The 24,585-nt window shown below is 40.0% G+C and overlaps 1 protein-coding gene across 11 annotated transcripts in view; it reads left to right on the plus strand.

Annotated features, from left to right (window-relative positions):
- RAD51B (RAD51 paralog B) overlaps window positions 1–24,585 on the plus strand; it is a 642,672-nt gene that overhangs the window by 557,584 nt on the left and 60,503 nt on the right. For 6 of the 11 annotated variants that reach the window (XR_004729965.3, XM_035260799.3, XM_054240085.2 and 3 more), the window contains exon 9: window positions 7,254–7,357. The exons of the other annotated variants lie outside the window; for them this stretch is intronic. Coding sequence is in view for 5 of the 6 variants with exons in the window: in XM_035260799.3 (XP_035116690.1) it covers window positions 7,254–7,357 (104 nt within the window). In the remaining variant the exon portion in view is untranslated. The remainder of the gene's footprint in view (window positions 1–7,253; window positions 7,358–24,585) is intronic. 11 annotated transcript variants of the gene reach the window in all.

Raw genomic sequence — 24,585 nt, forward strand, 5'->3', positions numbered from 1 at the left:
ATGTTAATATTACTTACTTCATAGATTGTTGAAAGGATCAAAAAAGATATAGCTAAGATATGAAGCTCAACCAGATTTAAGTTTACATAATGCCTATCATATAGTACCTTAAAAAATACTGCCTTTCCACCTTGGGCAACATAATGAGACTGCGTCTCTACAAAAATAAAAATAAAAAAAATTAGCCAATTGTGATGGCATGTGCCTGTGGTCCCAGCTAGTCAGTAGGCTGAGGTGGGAGGATTGCTTGAGCGTGGGAATTCAAGGTTACAGTGAGCTATGATCATGCTATTGCATTCCAGCCTGGGCAACAGAGGGAGAATCTGTCTTTAAAAACAAACACACACACACAAAAACCTTTAATTGCCTTTCATTATTATTAACTTTCAAGGCCTTGCTGTTATTCCTTTTATGGTAGATTAATGTTTATAAGCAACTCCTAATGCAAATGGATGTTTTTAAAGTCTATGGTAGACTACAGTCAAGCTTGCTCACTCAGGGTTTCCTCTGGAAACTTTTCTGTGGTCATTTGTACTCATGGCCCTTACTTAAGACTTAGGTTTACCTGTCCAGAAAACAACCAAATACATGGGGACTTTTTTATACTGTTCTTATTGGTTTAGCAACGTGGAGTCCTTTAAATAGTTGCTACTGGTCCAAATGTGGCTCTGACCTCTGAAGACACCCTGTGTCTTCCTTTAGACCTGAGAAACTCCCGCAGTTTATCACCAAAAAAAATCTTTGAGTGCTTAACTAGCAACTCCTAATTATTCACATGTACCTTTTTCTTGACAAACTTTAGAGCTCAGCCTCACTTCATCCCATCACTTAGCAGGCATGAGCAACTAACTTCTAGAGTTTACTTGAATAATGTAAACCTATTAATTTTAGCTAAGCAAGATAGAATTAAGGATGTAAATTTGCTGCCAAAACAAAGATATAATATAATTCAAAATTTAGTGGAAATAACTTTTTAATTAGTCATGTGGTCAGTATTTATAAGCATCCTCTGTGTCTCAGACCTTGTGTTAAGTGACTCAGGCATGTTGACATACATCAGATGTGGGTTTGGCCTCTGTAATATACAGTCATGTGTTACTTAATAATAGAGATAGGTTCTGAGAAATGCATCATTAGGCAATTTCAACATTGTCTGGACATCATAGAATGTATTTACACAAACTAAGATGGCATAGCCTACTACACACCTAGGCTGTATGGTATAGCACATTGCTCCTAGTCTACAAACCCATTCAGCATGTTGCTCTTCTGAATACTACAGGCAATTGGAACACAATGGTAAGTATTTAACATTCTAAACACATCTAAACAGAAAAGATCTAGTAAAAAGATTAAAATGGTACACCTGTGTAGGGCACTTACCGTGATTGGAGCTTACAGGACTGAAGTTGCTCTGGGTCAGTCGGTGAGTGCACCTAATGATGAGTGAATGTGAAGGCCTAGGACATTGCTGTACACTACTGTAGACTTCATAAGCCCTGTGTCCTTAGGCTACACTAATTGATAACAGACATTTTTCTTTCTTCAGTCATAAATTAACCTTTGATGACTATAACATTTTTACTTTATAATTTTTTTAACTTTTTGATCTTGCAGTAACATAAAACACAAACGTTATATAGCTGTTCAAAAACATTTTCTTTATATCCTTATTCTGTAAACTTGTTTCTATTTTGAGAATATTCCTATTCTCAAAGTAGAAATGTTTCTATTTTCTTTTTTTAACTTTTTTTTTTTGAGATGAAGTTTTGCTCCTGTTGCCCAGGCTGGAGTGTAATGGCACGATCTTGGCTCACTGCAGCCTCTGCCTCTCAGGTTCAAGTGATTCTTCTGCCTCAGCCTCCTGAGTAGCTGGGATTACAGGCATGCACCACCATGCCCAGCTAACTTTGTATTTTTAGTAGAGATGGGGTTTCTCCATGTTGGTCAGGCTGGTCTCAAACTCCCGACCTCAGGTGATCCACTCGCCTCAGCCTCCCAAAGTGCTGGGATTACAGGTGTGAGCCACCGTGCCTGGCTTTTTTTTTTTTTTTTTTAACTTTTTTCTTAAAAGTTAAGACACAGACACACACATTAGCCTAGGACTACACAGGATCAATATCATCAATGTCATCAATATCATTGTCTTCTACCTCCACATCTTGTCCCACTGGAAAGTCTTCAGGGGCAATATCAGACATGGAGCTATCATCTCCTGTGATAACAGTGCCTTCTTCTGCAATACCTCCTGAAGGATCTGCCTGAGGATATTTTACAGTTAACTTTTTAAAATAAGTAGAATATACTCTAAAATAATCATTAAAAATATAGTAAATATATAAACTGGTTTTTGTATTTACTAAACTGGTTATTATAAGTAGACTATACTCTGAAATAATGATAAAAAGTATAGTAAAATAATGATAAAAAGTATAGTAAATATATATACTATAATAAGATCAAGTATTATGTACTATACATAATTGTATGTGCTGTAATTTAAAATTTTTTTATTAGACTTTAAGTTCGGGGGTACATGTACAGAACGTGCAGGTTTGTTACATAGGTACACACCTATTATGGTGATTTGCTGCAGCCGCGAACTATCATTTACATTAGGTATTTCTCCTAATGCTATTCCGCTGTCCCTCCCCTTGCTCCCCACCCTCTGACAGGCCCTGGTGTGTGATGCTCCCCTCCTTGTGTCCATGTGTTTTCATTGTTCAACTTCCACTTATGAGTGAGAACATGCAGTCTTTGGTTTTCTGTTCTTATGTTAGTGTGCTGAGAATGATGGTTTCCAGCTTCATCCATGTCCCTTCAAAGGACATGAACTCATCTTTTTTATTGCTGCATAGTATTCCATGGTATATATGTGTCACATTTTCTCTATCCAGTCTATCCTTGATGGGCATTTGCGTTGGTTTCAAGTCTTTGCTATTGTGAACAGTGCTGCAATAAACATACATGTGCATGTGTCTTTATAGTAGAATGATTTATAATCCTTTGAGTATATACCCAGTAATGGCATTGCTGAGTCAAATGGTATTTCTGGTTTTAGATCCTTGAGGAATCCCTACACTGTGTTCCATAATGGTTACACTCCCACCAGCAGCATCTGTTGTTTCCTGACTTTTTAATGATCACCATTCTAACTGGCATGAGATGGTATCTCATTGTGGTTTTGATTTGCATTTCTCTATACTTTCATACAACCGACAGTGCAGTAGGTTTATTTACCCTGCATCGCCACAAGCATGTGAGTATGCATTGTGCTATGATGTTACCACTGCTATGACATCACTGGGTGATAGAAGTTTATCATCAGCATAATAATGTTATGGGGCCACGTCATATATGCAGTCTGCCATTTGCTGAAACATCATTATGCAGAGCATGACTCTGTATTAAAGGTGATAAGAAAAGCACACAAATAATATAGCACAGTAGAAAATGATTGTTATATGAGACAGTAAAATAAAGTATTCTAGAAGTTTACAGTAGGAAGACATTATTTCTGTGAAGATTAGAGAAACTGGCACATAGGGAGTAGCATTAAAGGCAGGGTAGATTTGAAACATGTGGACATAGGGGAGTTCCAGATGAGGGAGGAATAAGTGATTAAGTAGGAACACAGATGTGAGAAATAGAGTGGGGGAAAGAAGTCTGGAAGGGCAGGTGGGCACAGGGTAGAAAGTCCTTGAATGCCAGTGTTAGGAATTTAGAATTCTCTGAAGGCAGTTGGGAGCCATTGAAAGTTTTTGAGCATGCTGGTTGTAAATGGGAGGGAGGTGTGCTTAGATGTGTGCTTGGAGGAGGTTAATCAGGTAGTAAAATAGAGGATGGCTTTAATAGGGAGAAAGTGACAGTAGCATGGACAACAGGCAACTAAAGCAGTCATACCAGGTGAAAGCTAACGTGGGTCTAAGGTTAAGTTAGGAAGAATGAGGGGTTGGAAATGGGTCTAAGGTGAAGTAGGAGAAATGAACGGATGGATATAGGTAGGATTTTACAGTTAAATCAATAAGACCTTTCAATTTATTGCAAGTGAGAAGCATGAGAGAAGGAGACATTTTAAAATGGAGCTGAGGTTTTAAACCTCAGAGATGGAGAAGTAGATTTATATGGGAAAATATGAGTTTGCTTTGATGATACTGAATTTGCCGTGCTAAAATTTATGGTGTAGGCTTGCAGTTCTTGTGGTTAAAAGTGGAAGACAGGTGTTGAGACAAGCCAGAGGTTGAGACAAAGGCTTAGAAACCATCCACCTTGTCAAAGGAGCTCTCATCCTTTTCAGAGTGTAGCCATGCTGTGTAGAGCAGACACTGCAAGCTTGATAGGAATGAGGCATATCTGGCTCAAAAGCATGTTTATTTGTGTGTTTTTAAAAGTGTAAATATTAAACTGACATTTTAAAATTGTTAAAAATTTAAAACTTTAAAATTCCTGATGTAAATCAGGAAATTATACTTAAAGCATTGATTTCTGGCTTCCCTTTTAAAAATCAAAATTGTACTTTGATGTTAGAACAATTAAAATCATAACATTGAAATATGAGATTATGAAAGGTTTTTACATTTTTTAAATAAATAAATAAATAAGATGTGACTAACTGTGAACTCACATTGCCGCATGACAACAACAGCTGGAGCTGAACAGAGACTGCCCCCTGGAGATCCTGGATGAACTCTCGGACTCACCACAGTACTCACCACTTCCCTCATCTCATAGGCTTTCATTGAAAGTCAGTTACTAAATATATAGAGGAAAAAATAGGTTACTGGTTGCCAAGAGCTAGAGGTAGGCAGGGAATAGGATCTTGGGGACTGATGGGCAGTGGGAGTGGGATTTCTATTTGGGGTGATGAAATGTTCTAAAGTTAATTGTGGGGATGGTTGAACATCTCCGTGAATATAGCAAAAGCCACCGAACTAGACACTAGAAATGGGAGGATGTATGATAGGTAAATTATCTCAATAGAGCTGCTTTTCTAAAATGCAAATGTAGTTGCTATTGCCCTTGCAGTGTTGGTTTTCTTATAGTAGAAAATATTTTTCTCTAAGTCTATTTCTATAAAAGCGGAAAATGCTAGACTGAGAGGGTTGTGAATTTCAAGAGAAATGGTAAAGACTGTTTCTCTTAGTGGGGGTAAATAATTTATGCATGTTAATATGCAAGCGCCTGGCATCTTTACTAAGGTATGTTATTTTCCTGGACACTGAAAGCATCTGGTATTACACAAGAAAAAAATGTGGTCATGCCCCACTCCCTAAGGTCCACCCACAACTGAGAAGACAGAGAAAACAAAGGCAGAGAAAGGAAAGGAGTAATCAACATGGTAAAAGGAGAAGCAGAAGAGGCCAGTAGATTGGATGCCAAAGAAGAGAGAAGCTTTATCAACTGCTGACAAGAGGTCAAGGAGGATGGGGCCAGGGCAGTCAGGAGGTCATGGGAGACCATCTAGTGAGAGAGCTGAGAGAGGTGAAGCCAGAGAGAGCTGCAGAGGCAGCTGACAACGTGCTCAGAGAGCGTTGTTCAGGAGATAGTATTTAATCTCAGGCATGAAGGACTACTGAAGGCGTTTAAGTAAGGAAATGATGTGATCAGATCAGAACAGTCTAGATTATTTGTTTTCGCATTAATTTGTGCATGTTTTGAGTTGTGTGCATGATGAACTGACGTTACCCCAAATTTTATTCTTTCTTACGCAAAATTTCCTTAATCTGAAATCTCTGGGCTTGTTGAGACCTTGGTTATTGATTTCCATCTCATTCATTCCTGTTCCTGCTTGAACCAAGAAATATACATATACATATATATATATATACATATACATATATATATATATATACATATACATATATATATATATGTACACACACACACACACACACACACACACATATATATATGGTTGGTGTTATCTGACTCAGGAGTTTTCAGCTTCAGCACTGTTATATTTTGGACTGGATAATTTTTTTTGTTGCAGGATGCTGTCCTGTGCAATATAAAATGGTTAGCAGCATCACCAGCCTCTACCCTCTAGATGCCAGTAACACTGTGAATTAGACATTACCAATAAAATCACCTTCCAGCCAAGAACCACTGAACTACATTTGTCCATTGTAGCCTTTGGACCCAGGTGCTTTAGGCCATGTGCAGTTAGTAGACCACCCTGAAAGGTGTCTGCCCTGGAAAACAAGACCTATTCCTACTCCACACTAAGGCATACAAACAGATAATGTCATAAGGGGGTGACAGATGAGACACTCAAGGCCTCATTGTGTTTTAGCTAATTCAGTGGACTCCAACCTGTATATAGTCTCCTCGTTGAAAAATGATCATATCTGGAGGCTACAAGGGACAGTAAATGTCCAACTGTGCCCTCCAAGGTTAGGATTCCTGTCATGGCCCACGACCAAAGTGGGTTCAGAGGTGGCCTCAGGCACAGGGCACAGGGGTTCAGAGGAGGCCTCGGGATGTGCCAGACATGATTGTGGGAGCTGGCTTCTATGCGGCAGGATTCGTTGGCTCACCTTCAACAGGGAAGAAGGGGGTAGGGAGTAGAAAGGTTTTCTCCTGGTGATGTCAAGAAGGGTCAGTAAAGCTTTGGAGATGTAAGATGCAACTTGGAGGAGGCTAGGAACTCAGATAAAGGTTACTTCAGACCCTTCTCCTTATAGGAAAGTCTTAGAAGGTAAAGGAATGTTTCTCTTGGAACAGGGATGTCTAAAACAGACTACATATGAAATGTTGAGATCTCCAGATTCCTTTTTTTGGGGTGTGTGTATATGGAGGGTGGGAGGACAAGGGAATTTTACATGTATATGCCACTGTTTCTATATTGATAAGGAAAATTGAGTTGAGACTCTTGTCAAGCTAAAAATGTCTAACAACTCTATTAAACTAAGACTATTTCGTAACTGGTTCTGTGGAGTAGCACTATGCCTTGGATATTGAATGGCTAGATGTATTATTAGCAGTGGCTCTGAGCTGTCTTGCAATGCAACCTCTTTTTGAGATATAACTCTGTTATTGTTTGGCCCAGTGGTAGTCACTTTGAGGCTGAAGGAAACCCCTGCTGGTTTTTATTCTCATGTTCATCTCATATTCATTCTCCTACTTCATCAACTTCTGTGGTAAGGAACTGAGCCTCCAAGTACTCTCTGAGCAATGAATAGTGACTGGACTTCATGTGAAATGCCATCTCAAGAAAGGGCATCTGCAAGCATGCTTTTACCATTTCATTTCAGGCACTTCTGGATCCAGCTGTGTGACAGCTGCACTAGGAAATACCTGGAGTCACTGTGTGAATACCCGGCTGATCCTCCAGTACCTTGGTTCAGAGAGAAGACAGGTGAGTGCTTTGACAGTATTCTCTGACTATGAAGGTCAGGGAACGAGATGTACCTAGCAACCTGAGCATCTCTGAAAATGCTGGCCGCATTGTCTGTCCTGGGCCAGCCAAACTGGTAGGGCATAAAGATACCAGCATTTCTGCTTGTCTCAACAGCAGTTATAATAAAGTGGGGAGACAAATCACACACAGGAAAAACATAAGAATTGATCTCCCAGAGTAAGCATTTCTCTGATATTTGTAGGCAACCAAGGACCCACTTCTAAGGATGTCCAATTCTCTGCCTCTAAATGATCATTTCACTTAGATTGTATTTATTGAGGACTAGATAATTTGCATATGAATTAAATAATGATGGTGCTTTTTCTTGGCGTATGTGTACTTTGAAAATCTTAGGCCAGACAGATGCTGCCAAGTGAATAAACACTTCCACAGATACTAGGTACTTTTACATTAACACATACACCTGTAGTGTAAAGTACTGAGTGATACTAGAGAGACCTCCAAATGGTTGACCACTTTCTCAGAGTTCCCCATTTATGGTTTCTATACTGGTCCCAGTGAGAATCCTTCCCTTACATCCAGAAAGGTTACCTTCTACCTCCTTTTAAGTCTTCTCTCTTGATTCCAAAGAAAAGGACACCACTGTCTGACCTCTTTGGTAAAATGTTTCATAATACAAAATTTCTTAGTGTCGAACGAACCTCAGCTTTATCCTACTGTACAACCAGATTCAATCATAGTTTCTCCTAAAAGCTGGAAGAAGAAGAAGACGGGTGATTATTTTGATTTTTTGGAGAGGATAGAATTCAGAAGCCAGATTTGCCCACCTTGCTAAATATAAATCACATCCAGGCTGTTTAGATACAGAGGCATGAAATATCACACTGGTGATCCTTTCTGGAGGAGATGGCTGAAAAGGTTTTGTTGCCTTTACCTGCATGAGGTAAACTGGCTCTTTTTCAAGGAAGCAGGAATCATCAAACACAGGCATGAGCTATCGCCTGTTCTAGATATAATTTTTCAAATGCCCTTGGTTACAGACCAGAGAGTTCTTTTTGGTTTGCTTTGGACTGTGTAAATAGCATTCCAGTTTGGTGGTCAAGTCAGCCATGTCCTGAGAAGATGGAGCTGCTTGTTTCTGTTCAGGGAAACATTCTTGAGTTTTCAGGCCCTGGACTACTCACTGCCTCAATGGAACCTTTTCCCTGATAAGTCAGGTATCTTAGGTTCTGAAGCTATTATTTCTCTTTTTAGTGGAATACATTCCAGAATATTCCTGGAGAATCTAATGACCTTTGGTAGTAAATCATGTTAAATAGCTGTGTTGCAGCTTTCAGGGATATCATTAAGGATTGTCGAACACGCCTACGTAAACTTTATCAGAGGAAGCAAAATTCCTTGTGAATCAGTATTGAGACATTCATTTTCATGGAGCCTTGATCCCACTCCTTGAAAGCTGTAGTTTATCTCAGTTTTAGGTTTTAGATTTTAGAAGCCATTCTTACTGTTACACATGGAATTTATGATTACATCTATTATATATACATGGTATCATGGAGTCAAGGCTCCCAAATCCTAGTTTTACTAATTCCAGTTAGAATTTATAAGTGAATAAAGAAGTTGGAGCCATATTTTTATTTTCCTTTTGTTTTAATAAATTAACCAGTCAGTGTCAACAGGAAGTAGCTGGTGAGACAAATCTATCGTTTTATATGTCTCTTTGGTGACTGGAGGATGTTGATGGCGTTTGGCTTTTGGCTTATATGGTAAAATGCAGCCCAGTGGTCGTAAGGAGAATGAGGAGCAGAGTGTGGGTGGACCAGTGACAGTTCATCAGCTCACATCCCATTAGATGGGTCAGTCATGTTATCTTAATTTACAAAAGACAACTTGTCGCTATCATTAGTAATCAATAAGGAGTAGACTTAAATGCTCTGGAATCATGTTAATCAAACAGTAATTAAAAATTAATGTAAAACATGGCCAATGTTAAAATGGCCAACCCAGGCAAAGAACATACATTCAATTAATCTATAGAAATGTGCATACCCTTTGGGACCAGTTGTTAAATTTGTGACTTAATAACTAGAATAAAGTTTGATATAGAAAACATGTCTGTCTGGTGACCTTATCTTGCCTAAGCAGAGGGTGTGCTTTAGCGATTCCCTGAGACTTTCCTGTGGTCCTTATTTTGTGACAAACTATAGAAGCCATATGAAGCTAAGTCTTTTCTGGGATATGTGCCCAAAACAATACTTTAAAGCTAATCTATAAGGTAACTGCACCAAATAGTACTTTCTTATAACACCACTTAGTAGCAGAACATGCCGGATCATTCTAGGATAGTGAGACCTCTGGGACACCAGCCACATGGAGAAGATAACAGGTATAGTTTTTTGTTTTTTAGGGTTTTCCAATGCCCAAGAAGAGGCCATTACACCCAGGGATCCAGGCTATGGGATGAAGATTATGTTTCATCCTGTTTCTATGACATTGAGCTCTATACCAGGGCTCTTGAATATGAGGCTTAGACAGAGATCACAGGCCTGGAAGGGGGTCAAGTCAAGCTGAGCAGACCTTAAAGCCGATTAACCCAAGAGCTGAATTGTGTTGTCCGAGGGAAGGAGTCCTCCCTGGCTGATCATTTTCTTTACACCCTGGAAACTTTGCAAAATTTTGTAACCAAGAAAGAAATCTCCTTATCAGGCACAAGCCAAGTTAATTCTCTTGCTTATTCTGCTTCAGTGTTTGAAAAACCCTAAGAAGCTGGAAAACATTTTCTTTTGGACTAATTTAGCTTTTTTTCCATTTGACTTTTATTTATTCTTTTCCTACTCTGCTTCAATCCCACCCCACCCTTTGTGCAACATTTTTATTCTTACCAAAGACATGTTCTTAGAGTAGAATTAAAATGGCCTCGCCTACTTTTCGTTGTTGATGTTGTTGTTGTTTAAAACCATCGAAAATATGTTTTGGTCTACCCTGTGCAAGGCATGGGGATATAAATAAGTAGAAGAGTAGTTCCTGCCCTCGAGGTCCCAACAAACTAATACTGAGGTACTGTCACAAGGCAGTGTTTGATTTGTTGTCTAATGAGTGGTTAAAACAGTAACTGCTTTGAATCCAAAGGAAGGTAACATCATCAGAGGCATAGTAAGTCTTTTCAGGAAAAGGTGAGACTTGAGTATTACCTTAAAATCAGTGGTTCTCAGCTGGGCACGGTGGCACGTGCCTATAATCCCAGCACTTTTGGGAGGCTGAGGTGGGTGGATTGAGGTGAGGAGTTCAAGACCAGCCTGGCCAACATGGTAAAACCTCATCTCCACTAAAAAGACCAAAAAAAAAAAAATATATATATATATATATATATATATATACAGCCAAGTGTGGTGTTGTACACCTGTAGTCCCAGCTACTCGGGAGGCTGAGGCAGGAGAATTGCTTGAACCCAGGAGGCAAAGATTACAGTGAGTCCAGATTGCACTACTACACTCAAGCCTGGGCAACTGAGCAAGACTCTGTCTCCAAAAAAAAAAAAAAAAGTGGTTCTCAAACTTGGCTGCACTTAAGGCTCATTACAGGAGCGTTTATACCAATGCCAGTACCCCACCCTGGCCAGTAAACTTAAAATCTCCACCGGTAGAGCTGAGCATCAGTGTTGATTTGTAAAGCTCCCCCATGTGATTCTAATGTTCAGCCAAGGCTGGGAACCTCTGCCTTAAATAAGAGAGAAAATTCAGGTAGTCAGAAAGGGGAGGTGCAGGGATGGAGTGAGCAGCAGCTGAAGAACAGGAGGATAGGCTGCATTGTCAGAGGGTGTGTTTTGCCTTGTAACAAGAGCAGATAGGCTGTGTTTTGCCTTGTAACAAGAGCAGAGGTTTTGAGCTGTTACTCATTTGACAAACTTTATTTAATCACCTCTTCTCTGCTAGTCACTGTGTGACTAGTTGCTGGAGATTCAGAAAAACAGATAAAAGATGGTTGATACCCTGTGGTTGTTCACAGTCTACTTGAGGAAACATAAGCATGCAAACAGGACTTGCAGTAAGAGCACAGTGAATGAAGTAAGTGTAGAGGAGATGGGGGCCTGCCACCAAGGAAGGTTTTGTAGCGATTAATGAGGCAGAGCGTGCAGAGGAGTGGCCGAGGCCTTAACTTGGGAAACTCTTGCCATAACCAAGTGCTGTCTAGCGAAGGCTGGTTATACTTAAAAGAAGGAGGGAAAGCTCGATAAAAACATTCACATTTATACAGTTTCTCCTCAAATCCTCATGAAGTCTGGTCTTACAAACCACAAATGGGATTATATAAATTTTCAAGTGCCCTGGAAGGAGTAAGGAAGTAAATGAATCCTGACTTAAGCCTCACACCCCCTTGATGAAATAAATATTATGACTCTCTTATTTCAACAAATTGGAAAGAGGTCATTTTTTTTCATATAGGAGGTTTATTTAAATGAATTCTCTAATAATATTTTCATTTCTATTTAGGAGGCACTTTGAAATTATGGGACACTTGAGGGACCAGCCTAAAATACCTAGTAAATTGTTGACAGAACCAATATCACTCAAGCTGCTGATCCACCCTTGAATCCACAGGCTTTTCTCAAAGCCCCAGGTTGTTTTGCATCTTGGTAGTATTCAGTGTTTCCTTTCTGGTGATGGGATTCTCAGCGTCCATTTTATATTTTCAGAGACTCAAATATCATCACTATGAAGACTTCCCTGACACCAGCTGTGATCCGTCCCTCTTCCCTCTGACCCACACTTGCACCTGGCCCTTGTCTCTATTCTTAGACTTCTGAGCCCTGAATTATGAGCCCCTTGAGGTCTCTGACTGAATTTATCTGTGTACCCTCAAATGTAAGGGCAGTGCTTGACACTTACACAGTATATACATTTATTTTGAAAGAGAGAGAGAAAGCAAGAAAAAGAAACACACTCCTGTAGCTATTCATGAGCCCAGTCTTAAGGATGAAGGACTGCTTATTTAGAATCATTCTTCCCCATAGAAATTGAGTTTTACAGTTTAACCATTCCTTTATAATGTTAGTAATTGTTGGTTTAAAGGGTTAGCATCAAACCTTGAGAATATAAGCAGATACCTAAATAGAAATACTGTGAGAATACTGAATACAGGAATACTTTTCGCAGACCAGCCTGCTGGAGTCTATGGGAGGATAGGAGTCAGGCTTCCCTTGGAATCTTATGGGATAGCCTTTGTGTAAGTAAGCCAGAGCCTTAAACATAGACCTAGGCTGAGGGAGCAAAGGGTTCTCCAGCTGCTTTCAGGGAGCAGATAGCATGAGGACTTCAGTCGGAGGGTAGGAAATCTTTGTTGCTGTCTTCTACAAGTCTTAACTTTTCTCTCTGGTTAGACAGGCTTAATGAAAGACTGAATAACTAAAGAAAAGTTGATACTTTTTTTTCCCTCAGATAAGCTGAAGGGTAGATTTGGGGCAGCATGTCAGGCTTACATTCGTATTCACCCAAAGAAAGATATTGAGGATGATGTTTTACCTGATGTAAGTCATAGCTGTATATCTCCCTACTCTTAGATTCCTCCAAAGAAGGATTCAGGCTTAGTTGCCCTAACTCAAAAGGAACTCCTCTATTGAGAATGTTAAGTTTGTGATTATTGAGAAATGCTGAGTGTATGATAAAATACATTGTTTGCTAGGAAGAATTATGGCAAGGAAAACCTAGCTGCACTCCCCACCCACTACTCCAAGTAGAAAACTACTTGGGGCATTCCAAAGTGGAATATCATACACTGGATAAAATAATTCTTTAAGATATCTGACCCTGCCCCCATGGCTCCCTCATGGAGAGTACTTTTCAGTTTTTCTGTGATCAGTGGTAAGCAGGCATCAGCTACCTACTTGGCATATTTTGTGTTATGAGAAAATACCAAACTTCTGTTTGTTAATAATGATCACCTGTTCAGAGATTATAAATGTGTGGATCAGCGTCTGCTCGAGGCCTTCAATCTCAAATGCTGTCAGCCCCCTGAGGCTCTCAGCTTGGAAGGCTGCTGGTCCCTCAGATAGACCCACTTTGTTGTTCTAGCTGAGTGTCTGCCTCTCAGTTCCTTCAGCACCACCTGGGTGGGGGACTCTGCAGCCTAGGTGGCTGTAGGTACCCCTCTCTTGATGGCATGGTTCCAGGTCATTGTACTTGTTCTCTTGTTTTCTACTCCAGCTCATCGGCTGTTTTTAGGCAAGGAGAATTACGTGAGTGTGTGTGTGTGTGTGTGTGTGTGTGTGTGTGTGTGTGTGTGAGAGAGACTAGATCCCACCAGAGAAGTTTGACTGTGCTTTAGCGGGAGGTGAAAACCCTTTTTAAGCATAAATATCTGCAGAACTAGCAAAGGGAACATAAAATCTAGTCAGGTACATTGCCTTGAGTATAAACGTCCCCTCCCTTTCCAGAGCTGCTCAAGTGTGAGATCCAAGCCCCTGCCCACATTCTTCCAATAGACGTGCTCTAGCAGGTATTGAGTGGACTGGGGAAATGAATGAAAGGGGAACCCAGAATGGTGACTTTTAAATGATCCCCTTTTTCAGGGCACTAGGCAAATGTATTAAAATCTGAGGAGATCCTACTGAAAGTGTGCAGTCCCAGTGAATGATTAGTGAGCTGGTACTCACAGTGTAGGGACTGAGAAAGCACAACACAGATGATACCCAGGTGGACATCTCCTACTTCCATCTCCACATTCGAGATAAGAATACCTGTACCTTTCCCACCACCTGCAAATAAACAAACAAGCAAACTCATGGGACTTCCTTTGAAAATAGTCAGTGTATCCAAGAAATCACTATTTCTGAATGAGCTCAAGTAGAGAGAACTTTCTGTTAAGAGGGTTCCACTGGAAATTGCCAGTTGAAAATAGGTACAATGACTCCCACACTGCAGATGGAGGGCCCTCTTTCCCACGCTTTGACCATGGTAGACCATGCACCTTTGCTGAGGGGGAGAGTCAGTCTTTCCTAGGAGATTTTGAGCCAAATAAAATAAAAACAAAACAAGGGTGAGAGAACCACCATAATGTTTTAAACATTATTTTTAATCGAATAGAGTTATAAAATTAACTGTTACCACCATTTCAAAAAGGTAAAGATGCTTTAACATCAAAAAGTAGAAAGGACCTATCTACGAATAAAGAATACATGTATTAATGTATTTAAACTGAAGACATTTATTTTTACGGCAGACTTAGCACATGTCCTTCCTTCTCTCTTTGAGGTGCATTAGCTCTGAGCATCCCGGGACAAGTGACTGGTCCTCCCACAATGCATTTAGGTGGTTTACCTTTTAATGAGCCACTCATTTCACCAGTATTTTATCATCTCTGTTGTTCTCCTCCAGCTCTGACTTGTTTTATTTTTATAGACTGTTTGTCTGGTATCAAATCCCTTTGTGCAGTGACCCTCCCTGCTCTAACTTGCTAAGTAAACTAGGTCAAATACCTGGGCAAGAGATTTCTAGAGAAATCTGAGCAGTTGCAGGAAGCAGAAGAGACACAGGGCTTTGGAACCAAACTGAAGACTCTGTAGTCTGGCTTGGGAAGGAAAATATTTTCAGTTGGGAAACAATATCGGAAACAGCTATGGGATCTCTTGGACAAGGTGCTGGCCTGAGAGTCAAGGACCTTGAAATTTATTTGGCTCATTTGAGAATGAAGATTGGACAGGATGTTGTATTTTAGCCTTAGTTGGTTAGCTGTGAGTGAGAAGAAAATGGGCAACCTCATTGGCTAGGGAAACTAAAAAGGAAAGAAGGGTTCAATACCTGCCTGAACTATGAACTGATTTACAAATGAATCAGCACTTTCACTAGAACAAAAAGCATTTAGAATATGACAGTGACCATCTGAGATACAGTCTAGAGATCATCTTCTCCCGTGAGTCCCAAGTACAGTGAATATAAAAATCCCAGGTATTTGTGAACAATGAATATCCCAGGCCCCATCCCCAGTGCTGGATTCAGCGAGGGCGGGGCCAAGCCTAGGATCTGCAATTTTCAGCAAGCTCTTCAGATGATTCTTACATGGGTGGTCTTCAGTCTCCTACTCCATTCTGACCCCTTTGTTTGACAGATGGGGGTAAGCAATTGAGATTCAGTGAATTATTCAGGGTTACACAACTAGTAAACAGCAGAAATGGAGCAGAAATCCAATTCTTTGGATTCTGAATTTGTTACTATCTTCACTTTACTCTGGTAACTTTTAGTAGAAAGACTGTAGGCAAAAAAGTCCCCAAACCCACTTTGCAGGTGATATATTTATGTCTCCCATGACTTACAGTGGTTCATAAAAAGATCCTAAAGAACACTGCAGGAAAAAAAAAAGGTAAGCACCATCTCACCCGCATGCATTGAATTACAAGATAAAAATCATCTTTTAAATTCTTGAACCCAAATGTGAATATATGACTTTTTCCAAGTTGAACTTCGCAGTGAGCATGAACTCCTCAGTCAAGTGACTTTCCTTATAGACAACATCTTGCCACAGGGCTAGCTGTGCTACTGTTCTACAGATGGCCTTTGTACTCATGGACAGCCCCCTTCAATCCTGGCTTCCTCGTGCTCATCTTCACAGGCTAACGGTGTGCAAGAGGAGAACAACTATGTCTGATATTGTGAGCATGAGAGAAGCTTTTTGGTTATCACATTTTTGAGTCAATGCATTTTTATTTTGAAAAAGCAGGGCAGGACAGAGGGAAGAAGAGAGGCTCAGGGCAGGCAGCAGCCGGTGTGGGAACCCATTTCCTGCCACGCCAGGGTCCCATAGTTGGTAATGGACAGCATCCTTGCTTGGTTCCTGTGCACCAGGTGATACTAATTTAAAGTCCTCTTTATTATCTAGTGATGGAAGGGAGTTAGCCTTTTGTGAGTACCTATGAGTTTGCAGGCATCATTTTTTACCCTTGTTACTTTATTTCCATCCATTCCTCCCATAACCCTTCAGCATAGATCTGATCATCTCATTTTTACAAATAGAGGAACTTAGCTAATAACAAATAACTTGTATTCAGTGATAGCATCAGTATTCGAAACCAAGTTCGTATGGTTCCAGACCCTCAGTTCTGTTTCCTGTACCATGTTCTCTGAGATCGAAGGTAGTAGTTGTGTTATCGAAAAGGGATCCCAATCCAGACCCCAAGAGAGGGTCCTCGGACCTCAAGCAAGAAAGAATTCAGGGTGAGTCCATAGAATAAAGTAAAAGGCAAGTTTATTAAGAAAGTAAAGGAATAAAGTATGGCTACTCTGTGGCAGAGCAACCCCAATGGGCTGGTTTACCATTTTTATGATTATTTTTTGATTATATGCTAAACAAGAGGTGTATTATTTAATTAGTTTTCGTGTAAAGAGGTGGGCAATTCCCAGAACTGAGGGTTCTTCCCCTTTTTAGACCATATAAGGTAACTTCCTGATGTTGCCCTGGCATTTGTAAACTGCCATAGCATTGGTGGGAGTGTCTTTTAACATGCTAATGCATTATAATTAATGTATAATGAGTGGTGAGGACACCAGAGATCACGTTCATCTTGGATTTGGTGGGCCTTGGCTGACTTCTTTACTGCAACCTGCTTTATCAGCAAGGTCTTTGTGACCTTATCTTGTTCTGACCTCCTATCTCAGTGACAGAATGCCTGACCTCCTGGGAATACAGCCCTGACTTAGTGATGATTCTGCTGGGTTGCAATGAATGGTCCTTATTATCTTCCTCTCTTTTTCCCAACACGATTAGACCTAGAGTGTCACTGGTTTACCTGTAAAACTTACTGAGTTACATATTAGAATAGCTCCTCCCATTCTGGGGCAGGAACATGAAAGCAAGGAGACGATGGGCTTCTTCTTGCTTTTTTTCTCTTGCTCTAGGCATTATTTGGCTTAGAAATACTCCTGGCATAAGCCTGTGATTCTGAAATGCCCCTTCCTCTTCCTGTGTGTGTGATTTGAAAGCTTGTCACACATGTGGCCAACGCAGGTCCAGCTTGGAGCACTAGTCGTCTGGCTGCTGTTGCTGGGGGGAGTATCCCTGCTGTGAGGTGCGGCGCCGCCTGGACCTGTGGCCTCTGCTTCTCTCCTGGGGTAGTTGTGGCTGTGAGGCACACAGCATGGTACAATGCTAGTTTGTATTTCAAGTCCGTTCTTGATGTCACTGATGGGTGCAGTGAGTAGAGTAGGGAGCCTCAGGCCCTTCCAAATTCTTAATAGCTTATAAAATTAGGGGTGGAGGAATGGGAAGCAGACAAAAGGCTTACATTATGGAGGTTTCAGGAGAAATGAATCAAATAAGTCTCTAGCATTCTGTTTGAATTTATGTTAGTCAGATTGTGTTACCAAAACATTTTATGATATGCTACACATTATCTGATGGACGATTAATTTTCAAATGTAATATAAATCATTGAGCTTTTCTGATTTCTGCCGCTGTAAATAATTTGGAATTTTTAGTTACTGCAAAGTTGCCATAGTCACTCCTTCCTTCCCTTAACCTTCACCTTGTTGTCCTCTCCCTTCCCCAAGCTTCCCTGGATTTTTAAATCAGCCAGTGGCTCCTGGCAACTGTCTTAGAATGCTTGAAGCAGAGGGTTTGTTTTTTTTTTAACTGAGGATCTCTTTCTGGAAGGTTCTCTTCTTACCTTGGCAGAGCTTAAGAGTTCTTGCATCTCAGACAAAAACTGTGTGCTTGACTGTTGGGCTCTCACTTTACTATTACCGAAGGGACTGTGATTTTGAGAGCACCTTTGGAGAGCCAAGCTGCCATGGTTGTATCACACTGCCCATTTTCTGAATCTTCAATTCAGATTTGGCAATGAAAGATTGAGCTGGGATTATGATATGCGATTCTCTAACAGAATTCTCTGAGAGTCAAACTCCAGAAAGAGGCACATCTTTACAAACCTTAGAGAATTAGAGCTGAGGCACCTGGTATGTCTGGGAGGGACTGAAAACAACCCATCCAAAGCCCCTGCGGCCCTGGCTCTCTGGTTGCTTTGCTGAGTCTATTCATCCATTTATTGAGAGTCTACTTTGTGCCAGTTATTCTGCCAAGTGCTTTGTGGGCATTTTCTTTTTCAAGCCTCACGACAATTCTGTGAGGTGGGTATTACTAGATACACTTTGTAGTTGGAGTACATTGAGGTTTATGGAGTTTTGAAGTTTTGCTCTAAATCACATGGCTTCTAAGGGGCAAAGCCACAACTTTCCTTTTCCTTTGCCTCTCCCTCCCCATCACATACATACACTCTGTCTTTTACATCCCTAGGTTCTTAACCTTGACTCTACACCGAATACCATGTTCATCTAAGATTATTCATGCACGTTACTTGGAATTAATGGCAGAAAAAATTTTTTTCAAACCCTGTGGTGTGGTCACCTTCAGTGCTTATACTGAGTGGAATACTTCCTTCAAAGAGTGGAATGATCCATTGCCTTGAGAGAACTTTTCCCATCTCAATTATTAAGTAATGATTAGTTATTTCTTATAACTGTGTAGCTCTGTATGGCAACAGAACACATTTGAGGAAGAATGAGCTCTACAGGACATGGTCTTCTGGATTTCACCATTCAATCAGGGAAAGTTCTGGCTCTTGCTCTCTGTTCCAAGTACCGGCTTTTCCAGCAAGCACCTTTTCTGTGTTCTGCGTTTCACTTCAGTGTTCTGGCATTTATTGTCAAAGAAGAAAGAGAGGTCTCTGTGGCATCTTGCCCACAGTGGGGATGGACCTGTGTTCATCTCTCTCCTCCAGTGAGAACTTAAGGGCCCAGGAGGCATAGTGGTGCATCCCATTGATACATCCCTTCCCTCATTCATGATACAGAATGACATTTAAATGATATCTATTTCTTCATTTTTTCCTTGTAAAGTCACTTTTCCATATGGTAATCCACTTCACAGTTTATCTTTAAATCCTTTCTCAGTTGTCTATTCTTCTCTGAAAGTGTTATCCCAGCATCCTAATGAAGATTCAATGTCTAATAAAATGGGAAAACTCTCTAGCAGTACTATGGTTTTCTTTTTTTGGTTGTTATTTTGTTTTGTTTTTACGGGTGCCGCTTTATAATAAAAAGATTTTATTTTAAAGCTCCAGCATGACTTCTGACCCTTAAAAGCTGTGCCTATGCCAAGCTGTTCTCTCTTATTTATAACGATTTATACAGTTTTCTCTCCAGATATACTGCTCCATCCTGACCTGCTTTGGAATGTTAGGCTCTTTTTTGTGACTGATCTCTATTTCCTACTTGTGACTCCATTCTGACACTAGCTTCTCCTTTTTATACCATGCTTTTTATTCCCTGCTTTTCTCATGTAGATTTGCTCAAAGAACCCCTTGACTCCAAGATCCTTGTAACTGGCTCTGCTGACTGTGTCAGTATTTGATGCCATTGACTTGAGGAGGCCAGTCCTTCTCAGGAACCACTGTAATCTCTTTTTTTCCTTAGAGACAGGGTATTGCTGTGCTGCCCAGGCTGCAGTGCAAGGGCATGGTCATAGCTCACTGAAGCCTTGAACTCCTGAGCTCAAGCAATTCTTCCACCTCAGCCTCCCAAGTAGCTGAGACTACAGGCACGTATCACTACACCTGGCTAACTCTTAAATTTTATGTAGAGACAGGGTCTTGCTGTGTTGCCCATGCTGGGCTTGAACTCCTGGCTTCAAGCAATTCTTCTACCTTGGTCACCCAAAGGGCTGAGATTACAGATTACAGGCATGAGCCATAGCACCTGGCTGTACCTATAATCTCAATTTGAATTAAACAATAGTCTCTAAGACCCCTCTGTGTGGGGGATCTTGTTACATGTTGTGGTTGTTGTTCAAAGGCCAAGTATTTTCAAAGAAAACCTACTGAGATCAGTAGGATGAGTAACTACCATAGCAGTCACTGTGACACCTTGGTCACTGTTTTTCATATCCTAATAATCTCATATTTTTCCTCATGAAAAGGTATATGCTGTGGTTTGAATATGCCCCCAAAAAAGCATATATTAAGTAGTAGTTTACTTAATGGCCACTGTAAACTATTAAAAGGTGGGACCTTTGAGAGGTGATCAATGTATGAGGGCTCTGCCATCATGAATCAATTAATGTCATTATTGAGAAGTAGATTTGTTATTTCAGGAGCAGCTTCTTTATAAGAAGACAAGTTCAGCCCCCTTTTGTCTCTTTGTCACCCTCTTTTTGCCCTTCTACCATGCAGTGATGCAGCAAGACGGCCCTCATTAGATACTGGCCCTTTGATTTTGGACTTCTCAGCCTCCAGAAATGTGAAAAATAAATTTATGTTTATTATAAATTATCTAGTCTGTGGTATTCTGTTATAGCAGCACAAAATGGATTAAGACAGAAAATTGGTACAAGGAGTGGGGTGATTGTTACAATAAATACCTGAAAATGTGGAAGTGGGCCAGGCGTAGTGGCTTACGCCTGTAATTCCAACACTTTGGGAGGCTAAGGAGGGTGAATCATGAGATCAGGAGTTCAAGACCAGCTTGGCCAAGATGGTAAAACCCTGTCTCTACTAAAAATACAAAAATTAGCCAGGCATGGCGGCAGGCACCTGTAATCCCAGCTACTCAGGAGAATAAGGTAGAGAACTGCTTGAACTCGGGAGGTGGAGTGAGCTGAGATCACGCCACTGCACTGCAGCCTAGGCAACAGAGCGAGACTCCATCTCAAAAAAAAAAAATTGTGTAAGTAGGCTTTGGTATTGGGTGATGGGTAAAGGCTGGAAGAATTTGGAGTAGCAGGCTAACAAAAGCCTAGATTGCTATAAATATAGGAGCATTAACTAATTCTGATGAGGACTCAGAAGGAGAGAATCTGAAACTTCTTAGAGATTACGTAAGTGATTGTGATCAAAATGTTGGTAGAAATATAGACAGTTAAGGCCATTCTGATGAGGTCTCAGACAGAAAAGATGACTATCCCTTATTGGAAACTGGAGTGAAGGCCATGATGATTATAAAGTGGCAAACAACTTGGCTGAATTGCATCCATGCCTTGAGGCCTTACGAAAATCAGAATTTAAGAGCAATAAACTAGGATATCTGGGAGAAGACATTTTTGAGTAAAACATCGAAAAACCCGTGTGGCTTCTTTTAACTGCATGCAGTAAAATGAGAGAAGAGAAAAAATAATTTAAAGATGGGATTTATAATTAAAAGGGATCTGAAGGATTTTCAGCCTGGTTGTGTGGTAGAGAAATAAACAGCATTTTCTGGAGAGGAAATGTATGGCTAAGCAACCATTTGATAAAGAGATTAGTATGAATAGAGGAAAACCAGATGCTATTCATCCAGACAATGGGAGAATGACCCTGAGGTGATTTTGGAGATTTTTTGAGGCTGCCCCTCCATCACAAACCCAGAGCTCTAGGAGGGCAGATGGTTTCCAGGGACAGACCCCGGGGTACCAGCCACAGGCTGACTTTCCAGTGCCACCTCAGGACTCTGCCTTCTGCATCCCCAGAGGAGCATTTTTCTGCCACTCAGTCATAGCTCAAGCAGTCCCACATGTGAATCATGCTGCCACTCTGGAGGATATAAGTGGTAAGCCTTGGTTGTTCCCACATTGTGCTAATTCTGTAGGCATGCAGAGAGTTTAGACTTTTAAGTTGGTGCTAGAATGAGTTAACACTTTGGGGATACTGGGATGAAATAAATGTATTTATATATGAGAAAGACATGAATTTTGGGGATCAGGGCCAGAATGCTATGGTTTGAAGGTGTCCCAAAAGATACATGTGTTGGAAACTTAATGGCTATTGTGATAGCATTAAGAGGTAGGACCTTTAAGAATTAATTTAGGCCTTAAGAGTTCATCCGTAATGAATGGATTAATGCCATTATTGTGAAAGTGGGTTTATTATCACAGGGGTGAGTTCCTTATGAATAGATGAGTTTGGCCCCCTTTTATCTCTTTCACCCTCCTTTTGCCCTTCCATCGTGGGATGATGCAGCAAAAAGGCCCTGGCAATGTGATGGCCTCTCAACCATGGACTTTCCCGCATATAGGACTATGAGAAATAAATTTCTGTTTATTATAAATTACCCAGTCTCTGGTATTCAGTTATAGCAGCACAAAACGAATGAAGATAGTATGCATTACAGCTTAAAATCTTTAGTAATAAATCTTCTAGAGACTGTATTTGTAATAACAATCTTTTGTGTGTACTCTAACCAAAGACACAGTCCTCTTCTAACTCTTACAAATTTTTTGCATTTTTAATTTTTTTTACTTTTAATTTTTTGTGGTAAGACCATTTAACATGAGATCTATCCCCTTGACAAATAGTATAAGAACACAATGCCATATTAACTGTATGCACACACACTGTCATACAGCAGATGTCTGGAACTCAGTCACACGGCAACAGTAATGGTGTACTTTTGAAACAGAACTCCCCATTTTCCACTTCTCACAATCACTGGAAATCATCATTCTATTCTGTTTCTATCTTTTGGACTATTTTAGATACTTCATAAGTGGACTCATACAATATTTTTTTTTTCTATGACTGACTTATGTCACTTAGCATAATGTCCCCCGGGTTCATCCATGTTGCATATGGCAGGATTTTCTTTTTTTTTAAGATTGAAAAATATTCCATTGTATGTATATACCCACTTTATCCATTTCTTTGTTGATACACCTTTAGATTGTTTCCATATTTTGGCTATTGTATATAATGCTACAATGAACATGGGAGTGCAGATATCTCTTTGAGATAAGTTTGCAATTTTTAAAATATAATTTCAACTTTTATTTTAGATTCAGGAACATATGTTCAGGTATGATACATGGGTATGTTATGAGATGCTGAAGTTTGAATTGTGAATAATCCCATCACCCAGGTAGTAAGCATAGTACTCCATAGGTATCGTTTTAAACCCTTTCACCCATTCTTCTCTTCCTTATCTAGTTCCCAGTGTCTGTTATTCTTATCTTTATGTCCGTGGGTACCCTGTGCTTGTAAGTAAGAACATGTGGTATTTGTTTTTCTGTTCCTATGTTAATTCACTTAGTATAATAGCCTCCAGCTATATCCATGTTGCTGCAAAGGATATGATTTCATTCTTTTTTATGGCTGTGTATGTACCACATTTTCTTTATCCAGTCCACCATTGATGGGCACCTAGGTTGATTCCATATCTTTACTATTGTGAATAGTGCTGCAGTGAACATACAAGTACATGTGTGTGGTTTTGGGGTGTGTGTGTGTGTGTGTGTGTGTGTGTGTGTGTATATATATATATTTTTGGTAGAACAATTTCTTTTCTCCACAGCCTCAACAGCATCTGTTTTTAACTTTGTAATAAAGCCATTCTGACTGGTATAAGATGGTATCTCATTGTGGTTTTGATTTGCGTTTCTCTGATGATTAGTAATGCTGAGCATTTTTTATGTTTGTTGGCTACTTGTTTGTCGTCTTTGGGGAATGGTCTGTTCATGTATTTTGCCCATTTTTTAATGGGGTTATTTATTTTTTGCTTGTTGAATTGTTTAAGTTCCTTGTAGAGTCTGGATATTAGACCTTTGTCAGATGCATAGTTTGTAAATATCTTCTCCAGTTTTGTAGGTCATCTGTTTACTCTGCTGATAGTTTCTTTTGCTGTGCAGAAGCTCTCTAATTAGGTTTTGTTTGTCAATTTTTGTTTTTGTTCCAATTGCTTTTGAGGGCTTAGTCATAAATTCTTTCTCAAGGCCAACATCAGAATGGTATTTCCTAGATTTTTCTCTAGGATTCTTATAGTTTGAGGGCCCACATTTAAGTATTTAATTCATCTTGAGTTAATTTTTGTGTGTGGTAAAATATAGGGGTCTAGTTTTATTCATCTGCATATGGCTAGCCAGCTATCTATCCTGGCACCATGTATTGAGTAGGGAGTCTTTTCCCCGTTGCTTATTTTTCTCAACTCTTTTGAAGATCAGAGGACTGTAGGTGTACAGCTTTATTTCTGGGGTTTCTATTCTGTTCCATTGGTTTGTGTGTCTATTTTTGTAGCAGCACCATGGCATTTGGGTTACTGTAGCATTTTAGTATAGGTTGAAGTCAGGTAATATGATACTTCTGGCTTTGTTATTTCTGCTTAGGATTGCTTTGGCTATTTAGGCTGTTTTTTGTTTCCATGTGAATTTTAGAACTTTTTTTGTAATTCTGTGAAGAATGATCTTGGTAGTTTGATAGGAATAGTGTTGAATTTGCAGGTTTC

Source organism: Callithrix jacchus, chromosome 8 (genome assembly GCF_049354715.1).
Source record: "Callithrix jacchus isolate 240 chromosome 8, calJac240_pri, whole genome shotgun sequence".
In the NCBI taxonomy this organism is placed as follows: domain Eukaryota; kingdom Metazoa; phylum Chordata; class Mammalia; order Primates; family Cebidae; genus Callithrix; species Callithrix jacchus.